Source organism: Leptidea sinapis, chromosome 1 (assembly GCF_905404315.1).
Source record: "Leptidea sinapis chromosome 1, ilLepSina1.1, whole genome shotgun sequence".
Lineage (NCBI taxonomy): Eukaryota > Metazoa > Arthropoda > Insecta > Lepidoptera > Pieridae > Leptidea > Leptidea sinapis.
The window spans coordinates 18,213,135-18,230,267 of NC_066265.1; the positions used below are offsets into that span (position 1 = coordinate 18,213,135).

The following is a 17,133-nucleotide window of genomic DNA, read 5'->3' on the forward strand; positions in this document are numbered from 1 at the left end:
GGTTCCAATTTTGCGTTATTTTGACTATTTCTTGGGATAGCGGGAATGTGGCAGGTAAGCACATTTTATGTGGTATATATTTGGAAATTAAGATTGATATATCGGCATGCAGGTTCAGGATATACCTAGGTAACACTGAAAATGTTTAGAAAATGAAAAACGGCTTAATGTGGAAAGTTGCCAATATTTTTATTGTTTTTCGAAGTAATCTCCGTTCATCTCTACACATCATCGCATTCGATGAAACCACTGAGGAAAGCAGTGGGCCCATTCTACCTTAGGGGTCTCTTCTATGGCATTTTCGTACGCATTCACCGCAACTTCAAGGCTCGTAAAGCGAATACCTCGAATTTTATCTTCAGTTCTTGGGAATAAATAAAAGTCGCAGGGCGCCAGGTCAGGACTGTATGGTGGATGACTCATTATCTCGACACCTGCCATAGTCAAATATTCAACAGTCGGTTTTGCGGAGTGCGCTGAAGCATTGTCGTGGTGAAGGAGGATCCTGCTTCGAGAGCGCTGCTGTCGAATTTTTTCCAAGACAACAGGCAAACAGCGATTGGCATACTAGTCTGCAGTAACTGTCCTTCCATCTTGAGGCAATCATCTATTTTCCTTGACTTCTTCCTTTCTTTACCTTAGTTGGCGGATCCTCGAAAGGAAACATCCACTGAGCTGATTGTCTTTTGGTTTCGGGTTCGTAGCAATATATCCAGCTTTCATCACCTGTGACGATGACAAATACAGCATTTGAGTCACCGCCGTTGTACTTATCTAACATTTGGCGACATGAGTCCATGCGAAGGTGTTTCTGGTCGTCGGTAAAAGTATGGGGAATCCATCTGGTACAAAGCTTCCTGACGCCTAAATGTTCGTGTAATAATTTTCGAACTTGACTCATACCAATGCCTAGGCTTGCCCGTATCTGCTGATAGGTCACTCTCTTATCTTCCTCTATCAAGCGTCGCACAGCACTTATGCTATCTTCAGTAGCGGATCATCATTGAGATTGCTATCACCCTTAAAGCAATGGTAAATAGTGGCACGAGATGGGGCTTCATTAAGAAATGCTAATCGCAGCCTATCATAGCTTTGTTGTTGAGTAAGCCCACAACGAAAGTCATAATAAATCATTGACCGAAAATTTTATCGCGTAAGGTTCATTTTCACGTGTAACAAGAGTTTTAGATTTAGAGATTTTTTTTAGAGATTTGATTTAGAGAGCCGCCAATTCATAAAAACAAATGACAAATGAATACATTATACTACATTAGTTTACCAAAGAGTTCTAAAATTGAAATTCAAAAAAAGTTTTCATTAGCAATGTTTCTAACTGGCCAGTTCTAAAAAATTTTAGGGTCACCCACGTAATAAAAGTCACATCTACTCCCATTATTATCTACTTTTATAAGAAACAATTTATTACTATCAAACAGAAAATATTTTATTTCTATGGTATAAACCGAATAAATGGAAAAAAAGTCACTATTGAAAAAATATCAATAGTTTTACTTTGAAAAAAATTCTTCTCTATCCAAAACAATATCATCCAATTGATTTCTCGTTCGCCCAATGATCTCATATCTAAAATGTATAATTTTACAACAAATAATAAGGTAGAACCCCAGTCGCTATAACAAGTCATAATGACGCAGTGTTAACAATTAACGCGGTCTGTCGTGCGATAAGGCACGCGCTATTGTTCCTCGACATTGCAATTGCGTTAGGTCACTCATGCACTTATAACTTGCATAGTAATGCAAAACATAACGCCACCTAGCTGTGCATGAAAGTAGAAAAATACATTTCCTGGTCCACATATGTAGATTATATACTTTTACTTCCTATACTATACTAGCGCGAAATAAAATAAAATAAAACCAACTGTGAAATTTATAATAATTTGTACAGTACATAATTAGCTTTGTGTACCTTTGCAAGTGTGTCAATTGTGTTATTACAAAATTAAGTATCTTTTTAAATTTATGTATTAAAAACTATAATTAAATAGTAAAACTAGGCAAACAATTGGAAATACTTGTTATGAAAACTGAATAATCATTATAATTACGAATTACGTGGTCGTAAAAACGCGTTATATCGAAATAACGCATGGGTCTATAACGCGAATCAACTCTACCGCGTTTTAGGGGATAAAACGTGTGTATGTTATCCGGGAAGTTCTACCATTCATGTTATAGAGTACCTAAGAGGACGCTGAAATGTTTATCTAATATTGTGTTCCTAGTGGACATCAGGGCTGATCCAAGTCAATTTGAGTTGTTCTGGCTTAATGACTGATCCTCCTTCTCTATGAAGTCAGCAAGCATCTGGCCTCGGGCGTTCCGATAATCAAATTGCTCCACTCTCAACTTATCGCCGCTACGTTTGCCCAGTTTTGCGTTGAAGTCTCCCATGACAACGTTGAAATGGGTCTTAGGAGTGTGAATGGCTGTTGAGATGTCCTCATACATGGCCTCCACCTTCTCGTCTAAGTGTGTCCACTATAGTATATATATTTAAAGGCCGGCAACGCTCCTGTGATTCCTCTGGTGTTGCAAGAGATTGTGGGCGGCGGTGATCACTTAACAACAGGTGACACCGTACGCTCGTTTACCAGGTACGCTCGTTTGTCCTCCTATTCCATAAAAAAAAAAATAGAATAGGCCCTTGAATGCTTTGGATTAACTTTTTAAGCAAATTTAAATTAATTTGTGAAATTAGGTTCCAAAAAACTACTTGTTGATAAAAAACTAAACTGAGATGTAAAAATAACTGTAAGAAATTAGAAAAAGGCTTTCGGTAGGTTAAAATAGAAATATTTACTATTAGCTAAACATCATGGCACTCGGGAGCATAGTCTATCTCTGGTAAGCCACAGAAATAACACTAGGAAAATATCCACGGTCGAATTTTATGTACCTGTCAGTAATTATTATGGTGATTGAACTATTAAAACATCATCCCTTTTTTATTTAGCTTAAAATAATGTTAAAAAATATCTTTTGAAAAGTATTTGTTGAAACAAAATTAGTACTTTTAATTCTTAGTTAATTTAGTGAGACTGTACGATCCCGGAGTCAAACCGGCTTTGTAAAAACAATGTATATTTATCAAAATGTATATAATATTCTGAATAAATAAATACATTGCCCCTAGCGATTACGTAATTAAATCTGGTAAGAAAAATGAAGTAGCTGCAATATTTAATTTAAATTCGTCTCAAGTCAAATTATATGAAGATTCTGGCATTATTTGTCACATTATTTTAAATATTTCTATATTCCGGGGACATTTTGAGTTAAATCATAGTTAAACTGCACTGTAACGAGTACGTACGTATCATTTACCATCAGCTGAACGTCCTGCTCGTCTCGTCCCTTATTTTCATTTAAAAAAAAAACGTTCTCGGATAGTAATTATTGATAAGAGATTCATAGCATCCGTGACTTCAAGGTACTAACCTGATAACATATTATGCTATTATATATTTTTCTCGCTTCAATTATATTTCTAATGGTAGAAGTACATAGCGTGCAGTGGTGTGTCTGTGGCTTTTTATAAACATTAACTTTTTTCGTCCAATTAAACAGCAACTTAAAAAAATTCATCACATCTAGTGCTTCTAGACTATTCGATAGCCACCTAACGCTTTTGTAATCTGAGTTACAATGAACCATGAAAGGCAAGCATCATTTGCCATTAGATCATAAACCACAAGCCATTTGTCATCCTATATTCCTACAAAAAAAGTTTGCGACAGGATTTGACTTCTTTGGCTAATGGCTTTACCAGGCGATCTTAAGAAATCGCATTTCTGTCGCGCTACAAACTGTAAAGTGATCCATCTTTTAGGTTTAGCATTGCTTTTAGAATACAGATGATTAACGAATTGTTTTAGTTTATTTATGTTACTTACTATATCACTATTCTCAAAACCTATTGCACCGTTTTTCATTATGTTTTCACCAATAGACAGCGTGGTAATCGAGGAGGCTTTTAATATATAGTTTGGTAAGTTTTTGTATATATTTTTGTAATCAATAACGATATTTGTTGGAGGCGTCGGAAAAAAATAAGCCGTCTGCTCTCAACGAAAACTCTGTCTAAACCTTTTGAGTTGTAACAAAATAATGTATGGTGGAATTGTGTATCTTATATAGGTCTACAGAGAAGTCCATGACGGCATTGTCCTTTAAAAAATTTGCAATTATAAAGCGGTAATAATTTAAGAGCTGTTTACACAAATATATACTGTTATAATCCTTATCATCTTACAACTCCATAATATTATAAAATCATTTAGAAATACGTTTTTGTTCCATTTTTAACTCATTAACTTTGACTTCACATTTCCGATTGCTTTAGAATTCATTATTCTCGAATATTTATATCATTATTATAGTTCTATAATATGTTAATAAGCACATTAAGGAATTTAATAGACACTATGACAATGTTAACACGAAGAACAAACATAAACTTGTTATGCCTTACTCGGTTGAGTCCAGTTAGTAAGTCTCCTTGGGCGATGTATATGCTTTTACAATATGATCCCAGAAAATGTACGAAACAAATATGTTACGAAATTCAAAAGAATTGTTGAAGTTTGTGTGAAAAAGGTTATTTTAACATAAATGATTTTCTTAATGATACCACAGACTGTGAATCAAGTGGACACCCTCAGGCTTTTTAATTATAAATGTTTATTGTACGATTTTTTTGATGTTCAATATGTGAATTTGAATCCTATTTTGAATAAAAATATTTAAAATTGAATTATTATTCAATTGTCAGAACAGCGTCTGTCGGGTCAGCTATATTATAAATCTGTTGATAATAATATACACGTCATTGTTCCACTGTGACTTTGAATGCAAAAACGCAGTCATACCTCATAAAACACTTTCATACAACTGGTTATGATTGACGTTAGATATGAATAATTAGTGTTTTTGCTTAGCTTAGGAACTCGAGAATACAGTTGAATAACTCCAACAATAAGTAGCTAAGTGTTAAATACATTGCTGGGTTTAAGATTCTGTTAGCATTACCAACATATTTATAATTTTAATTTATATAAATTTCAATATTTGGTTGATTTTAATTAATTAGCATGATTTATTTAACTATCAATTTTATTGTTAAATTGTAATAATCGATTAAAATGTAAAATATAGACAGTCAACTGACTTCATAGGCACATAAGTGAATTTGCCAGAAACTGTCATAATCATAATGTTAACACCAGAAACAGGCATAAACTTATAATGCCTAATACTCGACTAAGTCGAGTTAGCAAGTCTTTTGTGGGGTGATGTATATATGCTTTTACAACAGGATCCCAGAAAATGGTCAAAACAAAAGTATTACGTTATTCAAAAGAATTGTTAAGAAACGTTTGTGTGGTAAAGGTTACTAACATAACATAAATGACTTTCTTAATGATACCACAGATTGGGAATGGAGCGACCGTCTTCAGGCTATTAAATAATAATTTTAATTGTACAATGTTACTTTGTTACTTTGTAAATGTTACATTAATTGTAAAACATATTTTTGATCGAAAAAAAAGCCCGCTGAGTTTGTTGCGCCCATTCTTCTTAGGCCTGAGGCATTCATTTTGGAATGGGTGGTAGTTTTTTGACTTTCAATAAGTGATGTCACATCCTATTTTGAATAAAATTATTTGAATTTGAATTTGAATTTGACAGCAACAATATGACGTTGTCAGTTGACCACGAATACAGGCATTCAAGTTGTAGCACCGGTACGGGGTGGTCGATTAAAATAATTTAAATTCTATTATTACAGTTTTTTGTTACTAAATACGATTTTTATATTAATAAGGCTTGATCCTAAAACAATGAGTAGTGATAATAATACCGACCAAATTATTTATTCACACACATTTTTTCCCAGCTTAGTATTATAAGTACCTACCTATTAGCACGAGGATGTATGATGCTGGAGCTCATAATATAATTAATATGAATATAAAAATGGAATTTAAGTGTCATCGTGTCAAAATTTCAGCTTTTAACTATTAATACTTACTGACTTCCTATTACCTAAGCTATCTCAATAAGATAATTTTTATTTTTTTACTTAAGTAAAAAAATAAGCTAAATTACCTTACTTTATTACTTGCTTACTAAATTGCTCTCCCTTATTACGAGGTGCATGTGATAATTATTTGGTACTACAATTTTGTTTAGTAACTAAATCGCATGTAAGGCAATTTAATTAAATAAAAAAAAAACCCCTATTGTACCTAACTACCTACTAAGCTAGAGGTCCCGGGTCCGAATCCCGGTAGGTGCAAGCATTTATATGATGAATATGGATGTTTGTTTCCGAGTCATGGATGTTTAAATGTATTTATGTATGTTTATATGAATTTATGTATGTTTAAGTAAGTATATTGTATTAAATATATCATTGTCTTGTAACCCATAACACAGGCTATATATGCTTAACTTGGGGCAAGATTATTTGTGTAAAAAGTGTGTCAATATTATATTATATATTATTATATTATATTATTGTGAATATAAATAATTTACCTAACTTCATTTTTTTACATATAATATATGTAAATGTATATTAAGAAAAAATAAACTAAAGCAAAATAAACATTATTATTTTTTTGTTTTCTGTTGATTTTGCACTTATTATTCAATTTTATTTTAAAAATAACATGCTGATAACAGCTGATACTGTTTCTGATACAATGTTATACAGATGTCGATAATTACTTCTTTTCCTAATATATTAATAGAAATGCTAGATGGCATCGAAGAAAAATGTTATTATTTTTAGTGAAAATGTAGAGATGAAATTAAATAATAAACCGTTAAATTATTCATCATATTTTTAATTTGGGATAAAGCGATTATTTATTAAATGTATTTAAAAAAATAGATGATGTATTTTACCTGCGTATTTTACCTATTTGTTGAATGAACTAAAAAAACCAAATATCTAAATCAAAATCTCTTTATTCATGTATAGGTCAGGAAAATGACACTTATGAATATAAAAAAAAATCCTATTGAATCTACTGCTACTTTTGCCACACTTTTAAATCAAGATTTACATTTTGATCGTTTTACAAATCATTTCAATTAAAATATAATATGTTAAGTCATGCAATAAACATACTCTAACGTCAAATAGTCAGTGCCTTACACGAGTAAGTCATAAAATTAATTTTAAATTAATACAAAACATAAGCTATTGAGTACAGTAGCTGCATCATCCACACACACCGTAAATAAATAAAGGGATTCTGTGAGCATTTTATAAGCGGTTATCATCATCATCATCATCAGCCTGAAGACGTCCACTGCTGGAGAAAGGCCTCCCCCAAAGATTTCCACGACGATCGGTCCTGCGCTGCCCTCATCTAACGTATTCCGGCGATCTAGACCAGATCGTTTTCCGGTACGTGGATTCGAGGACTTTACTGCCCCAACGATAAGATAAGATGCCCCGTAAGCGATTATAATTTGAATGAATTTATGAAACAACAAACGGCAGATATTATGAAAGATTAGTCTAGTAATAAACGCATACATCTATTATAAATAATCATGTACTGTTATTATGCCAACTCAAACAATTGGTATTCATTCAGGTTCTCAGACCAACACCACACGCGAATATCTTTGGAGGTTGTGTAATTTTACTGTCACAACCGTATCTTACTTTTTCATTAATCTTTAACCCCCTTATTCATAATAGTCTGCTAACTTAAAGCATTGCTAATTCTCACTCTGTCTTCTTCTATTGACCTAAGTCAGAATGAGATAAAACACTCCTAAGCGGCTGTTTAAAGTTAGCGGACCATTATGAATAAGGGGGTTAAGCTTTACAATGTTTAATAGTGTTTAGATGCAAATATATATAATAGTTGAGATGCAATGCAAAGAATGCCATTTATTAACATTACATTGTAAAATGTCTACTGAAATTAAAATAGGCAATAAAAGAGTTGTTACGAGTTACTTAGTAGTTGATACTATTATTTATTTAAGCTGAAGTTACTCAAAGTAATATATTATGTCATATAACTTTAACACAATCTATCTATCTATATAAAAATGAATTACTCTTCGTTAGTCTCGCTAAAACTCGAGAACAGCTTGACCGATTTGCCAAATTTAGGTCTTGAATTATTTGTGGAAGTCCAGAGAAGGTTTAAAAGGTGAATAAATAGGAAAATGCTGCTAAATTAAATAAAAACAACAAATTTGTTTTTCCTTTGATGTTTCCATACATAATTTCTATGAGAGAATTTATTGACGCACGCTTTGACAGTTCTGCTGTGAAACAATTTCATTACGACAGCAGGGTGCATATTTTACGAAGTAATTTTTTATGTTATGATATATTATTGACAAATTCATATAAAAACATTATTTTATTTATTATATACAGAACAACGTCTGTCGGGTCAGCTAGTAGGTTATAATTTTGCACAACAATTAATACATTATTTGTTTGTTAAAAGACCCTAAACAGTCATCCATAAATGGTACCTAAACATATTTTGTTTTGAAATCTCGTAGGTATTCAACTTTCAATGATATTTTACCTTTTTTAATAATTACAATAGGTTTGAATTTTAATATTCAGTAATTTTAATACTAACGCTTATATCGAAGGCAATTCATAGTAACTGATGGCTTTGACAGTAATAACGATCATCATGTTTACGAAGGATCTTTACACAAACAATGAATTCAAGCTCTAAAGGTTGATGCATACAATATACAATAATTTATATTATTTAAGCAGTTAATTCTTTATTGTTTTTTATGAAATAATGTATATTATTTAAACACGTTTCATTCAGCACCTTACAAACTAATTTGATTTTTTTGTATATTACAGCCATTACAAAATACTCAATTTGATTGAAAAGAGTGGCCGTTGAGTTTCTTGTATGTTCTCCTCACAAGCTCAACTTTTTCCGAGCATATAGTAAATTCAGTAATTATAAGAAATATTTATATTGGCAATACAAAAGCGCTTAATTTAAGCCTAATTGAATAATTTTTTTTAACGTTGACTTTAAAAAATTGTGCTGTTATATAGTTCCTGACGCTGCCGTCCGGGTCCTTGCATCAACAGTTGTTGTTGACAAACGTTGCATGAAATTCTTATACATATAAAATATTTTACAAAATAGTAATGGTGCCACAACAGTATTTTTAAACGGTGGAAACATGATTAGAGTGTGGGAGCTGCTATTGTTAATTGTTGTCGGGTTCAATGCAACAGTAGCGGGGACTGCGGTGGTAACACTACCTTCTATACATTATGTTTGCTTGTTACTCTTAAAACGTTGGAATCGAAATGATCTGAATACTTAATATCAATTCAATCTGTTTCTATTTTTTAGTACCATCAAGCTATTTATTATTATGAGTAGGGGATTTAGATGCACTTAAATCCTAGAATCTATTGTGCCCCCTGCTTGCACTAGCGCACCTACCCTCGACTTCCTATATTTAAAAAACAAATGAGCTGTGGAAAAATCGAGGCTACTGACTAGGAAACGTGTGCCGAGATTTAAAATGTATTGAACATTCAAGCTAACGTCATAAACTACAAGTTCCAATCAACATTAGTCCATTAGGTCTTACAAGAATTTTGAATGTTTATAAACGTTGAAAATGTTTATTCCCTTGAATGTGTTTTGTGTGTTCCCTCCTAGCCGTTTGGAACATATACGCGTTGTCGATGAATCAATTCCTTATTTTTAATACTAATTCTTTGTTATAGTATATATTTAACTGATGTCAGGGTTATGTTGAATATAATTTCGACAGCGCTATTGTTTCAATGAGGTGAAGGATTTGAAAGACAAACGATTACATACAATGATTGTCTTGTCACGGTAACTGTTCATTTAGAAGCCACTTATTTATAACTAACTAGTGTTCGTGTCGCCCAACGAATGGCAGCTATGAGGGCTAATATTATTATTATATTGCACATTATAGTGCCTGTTATTAATTTTATAATTTGACCTGCGGGAGGCTCCTTTGCACAGGATGCCGGCTAGATTATGGGTACCACAACGACACCTTTATCTGCCATGAAGTAATGTGTAAGCATTATTGTGTTTCGGTCGGATGGGCGCCGTAGCCAGTGAAATTATTAGGCAAATAAGACTTAACATCTGATGTCTCAAGGAGATGAGCGCAATTGTAGTCCCATTGAGAATTTTTGGATTTTTCAAAAATTCTGTCAAGAATCAGATAAACGTCGTGCTTGTTATTGTCATTAAAAAAATACGCAATAAAAAGCGTTCAATTGTTCCATGTTGTTAAGATATCAATAAGTACTTTAGAAAATAATATTAGCAGACTTGAATGAAGAATATTGAATATTAATATGATTTGAATTTATTTTCAGCATCCGTTCGGCGAGCCGCCACGACCAGCAGTTCAAACGCAACAAGAGACTCCCAGCTGCTGTCTGTCTTAGCTGCAAGACGCAGACAACTGCTTTCCGGAAGGCTTGCGGGGCATATCAGCACTATTGCATCAATAGCTCACAAACCGCATAAGTAAGTGCTTCTTCAATATTTATAATTAATCTTGGATATTTACCATGTTTTATACATACAGAGCTTAAAATAACAGTAATATTATTATCTGAAATAGGTTTGAAATAAAAGTAAAGCAGAAATGACCAAATTAAAAAATATATTTGATGAGACAAAGACAATAATAATATACATTTTAATGATTACATGTATATTTATTTTCAGAGGCAATACTACCTTTGCGCAGTTGGAAATACGGGATTCAAATAACTCCATTGTTAAAAGAATAACCTTCGAGAATTCCACGAATGAGGCTATAGCACCAACTTTAAGGCTTATTACTCAAGATGGCACGAAAGAAACACGACAAGAGATAAAACCGCATGAAATTCGACACCTTTTCATTCCTAGAATATATCAAGAGAATAAAAACAGAGCTGGATTTTTGAACAATCGAAGAAAAGATTTGTTTAATAAGACTGGTAGTGTAGAAACGTCTACGAGTAGCTCAATTGTATACGTGCCACCTGATAAAGGAGAAGGACTGGATAAAGAGGATGATTTGGACCCAGAAGAAGAGTTTCAAGTAGACGAGTCGAATCACGGCCTTTATTTACTTAATTATTCTGATACCGATAACGTAACTCAAACTCCAACACTTAATAAAACAACACCTACTTATGAAATAAAAGATAATGTAACTATAACTTTTGAATTTACTACTGAAAAGGCGGAGGATACTACAACCGATCTAAATAAAGAGGAAAAAACAGAAAGCAATATTATTGCCATCAGTACAGATGCTGAGACTACTAAATTAATAAAAATAAATAATGAAAAGGATAGAGATAATCAAACTCTATTTATGTCTAAAGAGATATATGATCATTTTCGGCCCTTAGAGACAGAATTACCTGATGAAGATATAGCACCTTTTATATATTTTGGTCAAAAACTAGGTGGTCCTGTTTTTGGTGATAACCTTACGAATTCTCCGACATTGGCAGCTTCGACAAAGGCTGTTAATTTAATTATACCACCGTCTGAAAAAAAGAAATTTAACTCTAGGTATTCTGCAACTGAAAAGTATAAAAACACAAGTGCTGGCGAAGATGAAATAAACGAGGATATGGACGTATCTGTTGTCAAAAATATAATTGAAAAGAACAAAATAAGGAACACTGTCAAAGGACCAGCTCCAGCTCGCCATGTTGGCTTAGTAAATGCATATCGTAAACATCCAAGTTCAACGCAGTCCACCGCAAAACCACCAAATGTTGCGCAACTTAATGTGACTGAACCAATGATACAAAATGTAGCCCTAGGCCTTACTACTAATAAAACGAAAGATTTTATCATTACAAATAATGGAACAGGTCAACAGCTTGAACATTTTAATCACTCAGCAACTACTAAAGAGTCAGTATTAAATAAAACATCTACTACACCTCCAAAAAATCTCACAAGAAATTATTTCAATTTACGAAGACGACCGTCCAAAATAACAACTCTTGTGAGCACTGAAAGCTCCTTAAGCAGTAGTAATCCTGCAACAGAAAATTCTTCTACATCTGTATACACAGCAGTGGTAACATCTGTTTCAATAACATCATCAATTATAAAAGGTAACAATAGAACTGATATACCAGCAAATGAGTTCGATTCTAATAGTACCACTGCAGATATTTTGAACGATAAGCCTAATGTTACTGAACCAATGATCATCGTTGTTGTTAATGAAACAGAAACTACTACTTCATCATCAATTTCATTATCAAGTTATAAGCCACATAGGCATAGAATTAGAATAAGAACTACAACCACCGAAAATCCATTTCAACCTTTCACTAGCAATGCACCCACATTGTTTACTTATAAGCCATTGGAACCTACATTGGCAAATGGAAAATTATTCGAAACAAAAATTGAATCTACAACCTTTAAAATTTCTGAAAAATTGGCGAACCTTTATCGACAAATTGATAACGAAAACTCTACAAATGGAATGACGATCCGACCGAAAAATATATTAAAGCGTCGGAGGCCCACAACAACAACCTCTACTACTACTACGACAACATCTTCAACATCAACAACAACAGCCACATCAACATTATCGACAACAACAACAATCAAACCAATTATAGATGTAATTAAACAAACAACAGAAGTGCCTTTTTCATCAAAACTAACATCATCATCAACTCAAAAAACCACAACAGAAAATACTTCTTTAAGAACTCTAATAGTAACCTCTAAATCATCATCTCAATCTAGCTCCAAGCCTCTAATATTCTCCACTAGTAAACCAAACAATAATACAACTACGCTAAATTCGACACTGTCAAACAACGATAGAAGCGAAGTCAGTAATGAAGAAGTTGTGATTGAGGCAGAGAAAACCTATACAGCATCGTACGTTTTGGCAGGACTGGGTATTCTGCCGGTTTTGGCTGTTGTTGCATTTTTCCTAAGAAATATCCTTAGAAAGAATACTAAAGGAATTGATGCTGAGTACGAGGGCTATTTCGACGACGGAGGCGAAATCAAAAAGGAGTCTCCAATAACACCTGTAGCGCGACCACCACTACCAACTCCGATTAAACCAGATAAGAAATGGGAATTCCCAAGAAATAAGTTACGATTACAGACTTTGTTAGGACAGGGTAATTTTGGTCAGGTATGTACTTATCCAGATTAATATTTTTGTTTGTAGAGAATGGAAAGCAAGTCAGTTTTTGAGTTCTAATGATAACTATGAGACTGTTTATTTTATTTAAGTTAATTATATGTTGTTATAAATATAATTTTATATTTTTTGAGATTGATTTGGCGTTGTTTATTTTAAAATTAATTTAATTTTAAAGGCCGGTAACGCTCCTGTGATTCCTCTGGTGTTGCAAGTGATTGTGGGCAGCGGTAATCACTTAACAACAGGTGACCCGTAAGCTCGTTTGTCCTTCTATTCTATAAAAAAAAAAATTAGCAGAGAATCATTATTAGGTTTGCAAAAAAAGCTAAATTCAATTAGAAACAATTAACAGTACCGTTATACCTATGCAGTTATATTGCATTATTAAAAAAATAAACTATCCAAATAATGGCCCGATTGAAATAATTAATAGTCATATCATTAAAGTCACAAATTATTTTAAACTGGAAATACTGTACTTAAGTTTTCCCATACTAACTGTGAATAATATTGATTTTTTGGATGTCGGTTCTAAGGTCTGGAAAGCAGAAGCAGACGATCTAAATGGACATGACGGACTGACTCGGCTAGTAGCTGTGAAGACTATCAAGGAGTCAGCGTCACAGAAGGAGAAGCAGGAACTTCTACACGAGATATGCATCATGCAGAAGATAGGGACTCATCCCAATGTTGTCACGCTTCTTGCTTGTTGTACAGAACAAGGTTAATATTTTCATAATTTAAAATTAATTTAATTGAGTAACTGTTTCTAAAGACTTTTTGATGCGGAAACGTGCAAGCATACATTCGTTGTTTGGTGGTTTCTTTAACTGCTGCATCTTAAATTTTTATACATGCCAACATCCCTGTTGGGATGTATACATCTCTATTGTCTTAGGTTAAGGATTGGTCTCCGCTGCGGTAGAACTAGATACCGCACTACCTGAGAACAATAGCTTTTTTGTTTAACTGCGACAATATATATATTGTAGTGTGTATAGGCTATTCGTAAAGGCAATTGGCATCTTTCAAATTGTATAATATCTTATATACACTTCGGTGTTATTTTATATTGACATTAATAAAATTCAAAATACTTATTGATATGCTATCCAACGCGGTAATGCTGCTAGTATTCTTGGTACGCTTCCACGTAATGATAGTTTAAATTTTATGTAGTCGTTGTATTGTAAGTATAGTTATAAGATTTGTTTTGTTTGAATAATAAATATACTATTCATCTTAATGATGATATGTGATCTCAGCGTCTTTCTTATTCCTTGTAGTATTATTTTTAGAATGTTTAACTACGCAACCCAGCATTTTAAGTTAAATTATTAGCAAAGTTTGACATAACATGAAATTTGACATGTCGACACGTCACATTGTGTGCCAAGAGACCACACGAGATTGGCTCGAGTACGCCTACGGGCGTAGTATAAGTTGCCGCAATTTAAGACTATGCCTGCGCTATCTAGATGGAGCGCAGCGGAGACCAATCATTAATCTAAGTCTATTCTATTATTCTAGCACTTTTTTATTACATCTCGATTGTACTGAATGGCTGACTTTCAAGTTCAATATAATCGATTCCTTTGACAATTGTAACATTTGCTTTCCCAAGGTTTTCCCTGTTTTGCAATACAATATTTCTATGGGTATGTAATTTTACAAAATCAACTCCATAAATGTTGAATGTCAAAAAAGACGTAGGTTAATAGTATTGGAAATGCAATAAACGGTGCATTACCTTGTAACAAGAGTGGTAATCATTTTAATCGGGAATTATTATATATAATATATATTTTTTACCTAATTCGGGATACTAAGTCCAACCCATGATGTAAGTGATAAGACTTGGGTACGATATGGGTACCTTCAAAAGAAGCGTCCTTAAAGGCCAGCAACGCTCTTGTGATTACTCTGGTGTTGCAATAGAATGTGGGCAGCGGTGATCACTTTACACCAGGTGACCCGTACGCTCGTTTGTTCTCCTTTTCCATAAAAGAAACTCAAATAATATTATTTTCGCTTATTATATAGTTGTAACAATACTTCCAGAACCCTATCTTCTGATAATGGAGTACGTGATGTGCGGCAAACTGCTAACATACCTTCGTGAGCGCCGTTCTAGGCCAGATCGCTTCAGTGGCAGCGGCGCGCTGACGTCTCGAGACCTCACGGTCTTTGCTTATTGTGTTGCAAGGGGGATGGATTACATCGCTTCCAAGGGGGTGAGCATATAATATACTACTCATAAATGTCTACATTATAAAAATAATAATAATAACGGTCTTACAGCAAAGAGCTTCGACCATCATCTCAAGAGGCTCTCACTTAATAACTGTATAAAGGGTCAGTTACAGAAAGCAGCTGTTTTGGGAACGGCACGCATCGTGCGGAAGTTCCTCAGTCGGTCGCCCTAACCACCGGCGGAATTGTCGTGAACCAACGCCGGCGGGACTCTATTTTTTATATTTATATTTGTAATATTGTTTTTTTATAAATATGTTATATATATAAATGTAGAAAATAAGATAAAATTGTAATAAAGAGAATAATAATAAATTTGACACACTTCTTACACAAATTATCTTGCCCCAAGTTAAGCATATATAGTCTGTGTTATGGGTTACAAGACAATGATATATTTAATACAATATACTTACTTAAACATACATAAAGTCATGTAAACATACATAAATACATTTAAACATCCATGACTCGGTAACAAACATCAATATTCATCATATAAATGCTTGCACCTACCGGGATTCGAACCCGGGACCTCTAGCTTAGTAGGTAGGATCGCTAACCACTCGGCTATACAGGTCGTCTATTATACTATTATGTTCTCAAAAACTACCCAGATTGCAATTTAATGTATTTTGGAAAACGTGAATTCTATATATCACTAGCTGACCCAGCAAACGTTGTATTGCCGATATTAAAATCGCGATACAAAAGTAACTGTTGATCGTAGATGGGTGAAAATTGGAAGTTGTATGTATTTTTTAATGCTGACTGATAATCAAACAAATTTAAAAAAAAATGTCAAAAAAATAAAAATAAAAATTTCGCGTGGACTACCCTTAACATTTAGGGGGATGAAAAATAGATGTTGTCCGATTCTCAGACCTACCCAATATGCACTCAAAATGTCATGAGAATAGGTCTAGCCGTTTCGGAGGAGTTCAATGTTGAACACCATGACACGAGAATTTTATATATTAGATATTTCTTCTACATTACTACTACATATTGTTGAAATGTTAGCTTGAAAATAGCCACCAGACCTGGGCCCAAACTCAATTCAATTAAATTAAAATTAATAATAAGTGTGCCATAGTAGATAGTTGGAGAGAAGCTCTTGTGAAGTGAAATATTATATGGTTTTTACTGTGTTCTAAGTGAGTAAATCAGTTGACAACAAATTTTTTACTGTATCCAGTCCACTTAGAGAAAAATTGTGTATAAACCTCACCTGTTCTCCAGAGGAAAATAGAGCAGAATCATCCGTTGACCAAATCCATGGACTATCGTAATTTAGGGTGGAACTGGTAAATCAGATCAGCGTTCACCAGTGGAAGGCTGCTTTGCACAGGATGCCAGCTAGATTATGGGTACCACAACGGCGTCCACTTCTGCACCAGTGGGGCTACTTTGCACTATTTATGTCGTGAAGCAGTAATGTGTAAGTTTTATTGTGATTCGGCCTGGAGGGCGCCGTAGCTAGTGAAATTACTGGGCAAATGAGACTTAACATCTTATGGGTGGTGGGAGGCTCCTTTGGACCGGATGCTGGCTAGATTATGGGTACCACAACGGCGCCTATTTCTACCGTGAAGCAGAATTGTGTAAGCATTACTGTGTTTCGGTA

General features: G+C 33.7%; 1 protein-coding gene across 2 annotated transcripts in view; it reads left to right on the top strand.

Moving 5' to 3' along the window:
* The window catches only part of LOC126970296 (mucin-4-like), a 148,711-nt gene that overhangs the window by 124,797 nt on the left and 6,781 nt on the right, over positions 1 to 17,133 (top strand). For both annotated transcript variants that reach the window (XM_050816135.1, XM_050816143.1), the window contains exons 2-5: positions 10,429 to 10,582; positions 10,787 to 13,241; positions 13,790 to 13,976; positions 15,315 to 15,487. In XM_050816135.1, coding sequence (XP_050672092.1) covers positions 10,429 to 10,582; positions 10,787 to 13,241; positions 13,790 to 13,976; positions 15,315 to 15,487 — 2,969 coding nt within the window. The remainder of the gene's footprint in view (positions 1 to 10,428; positions 10,583 to 10,786; positions 13,242 to 13,789; positions 13,977 to 15,314; positions 15,488 to 17,133) is intronic.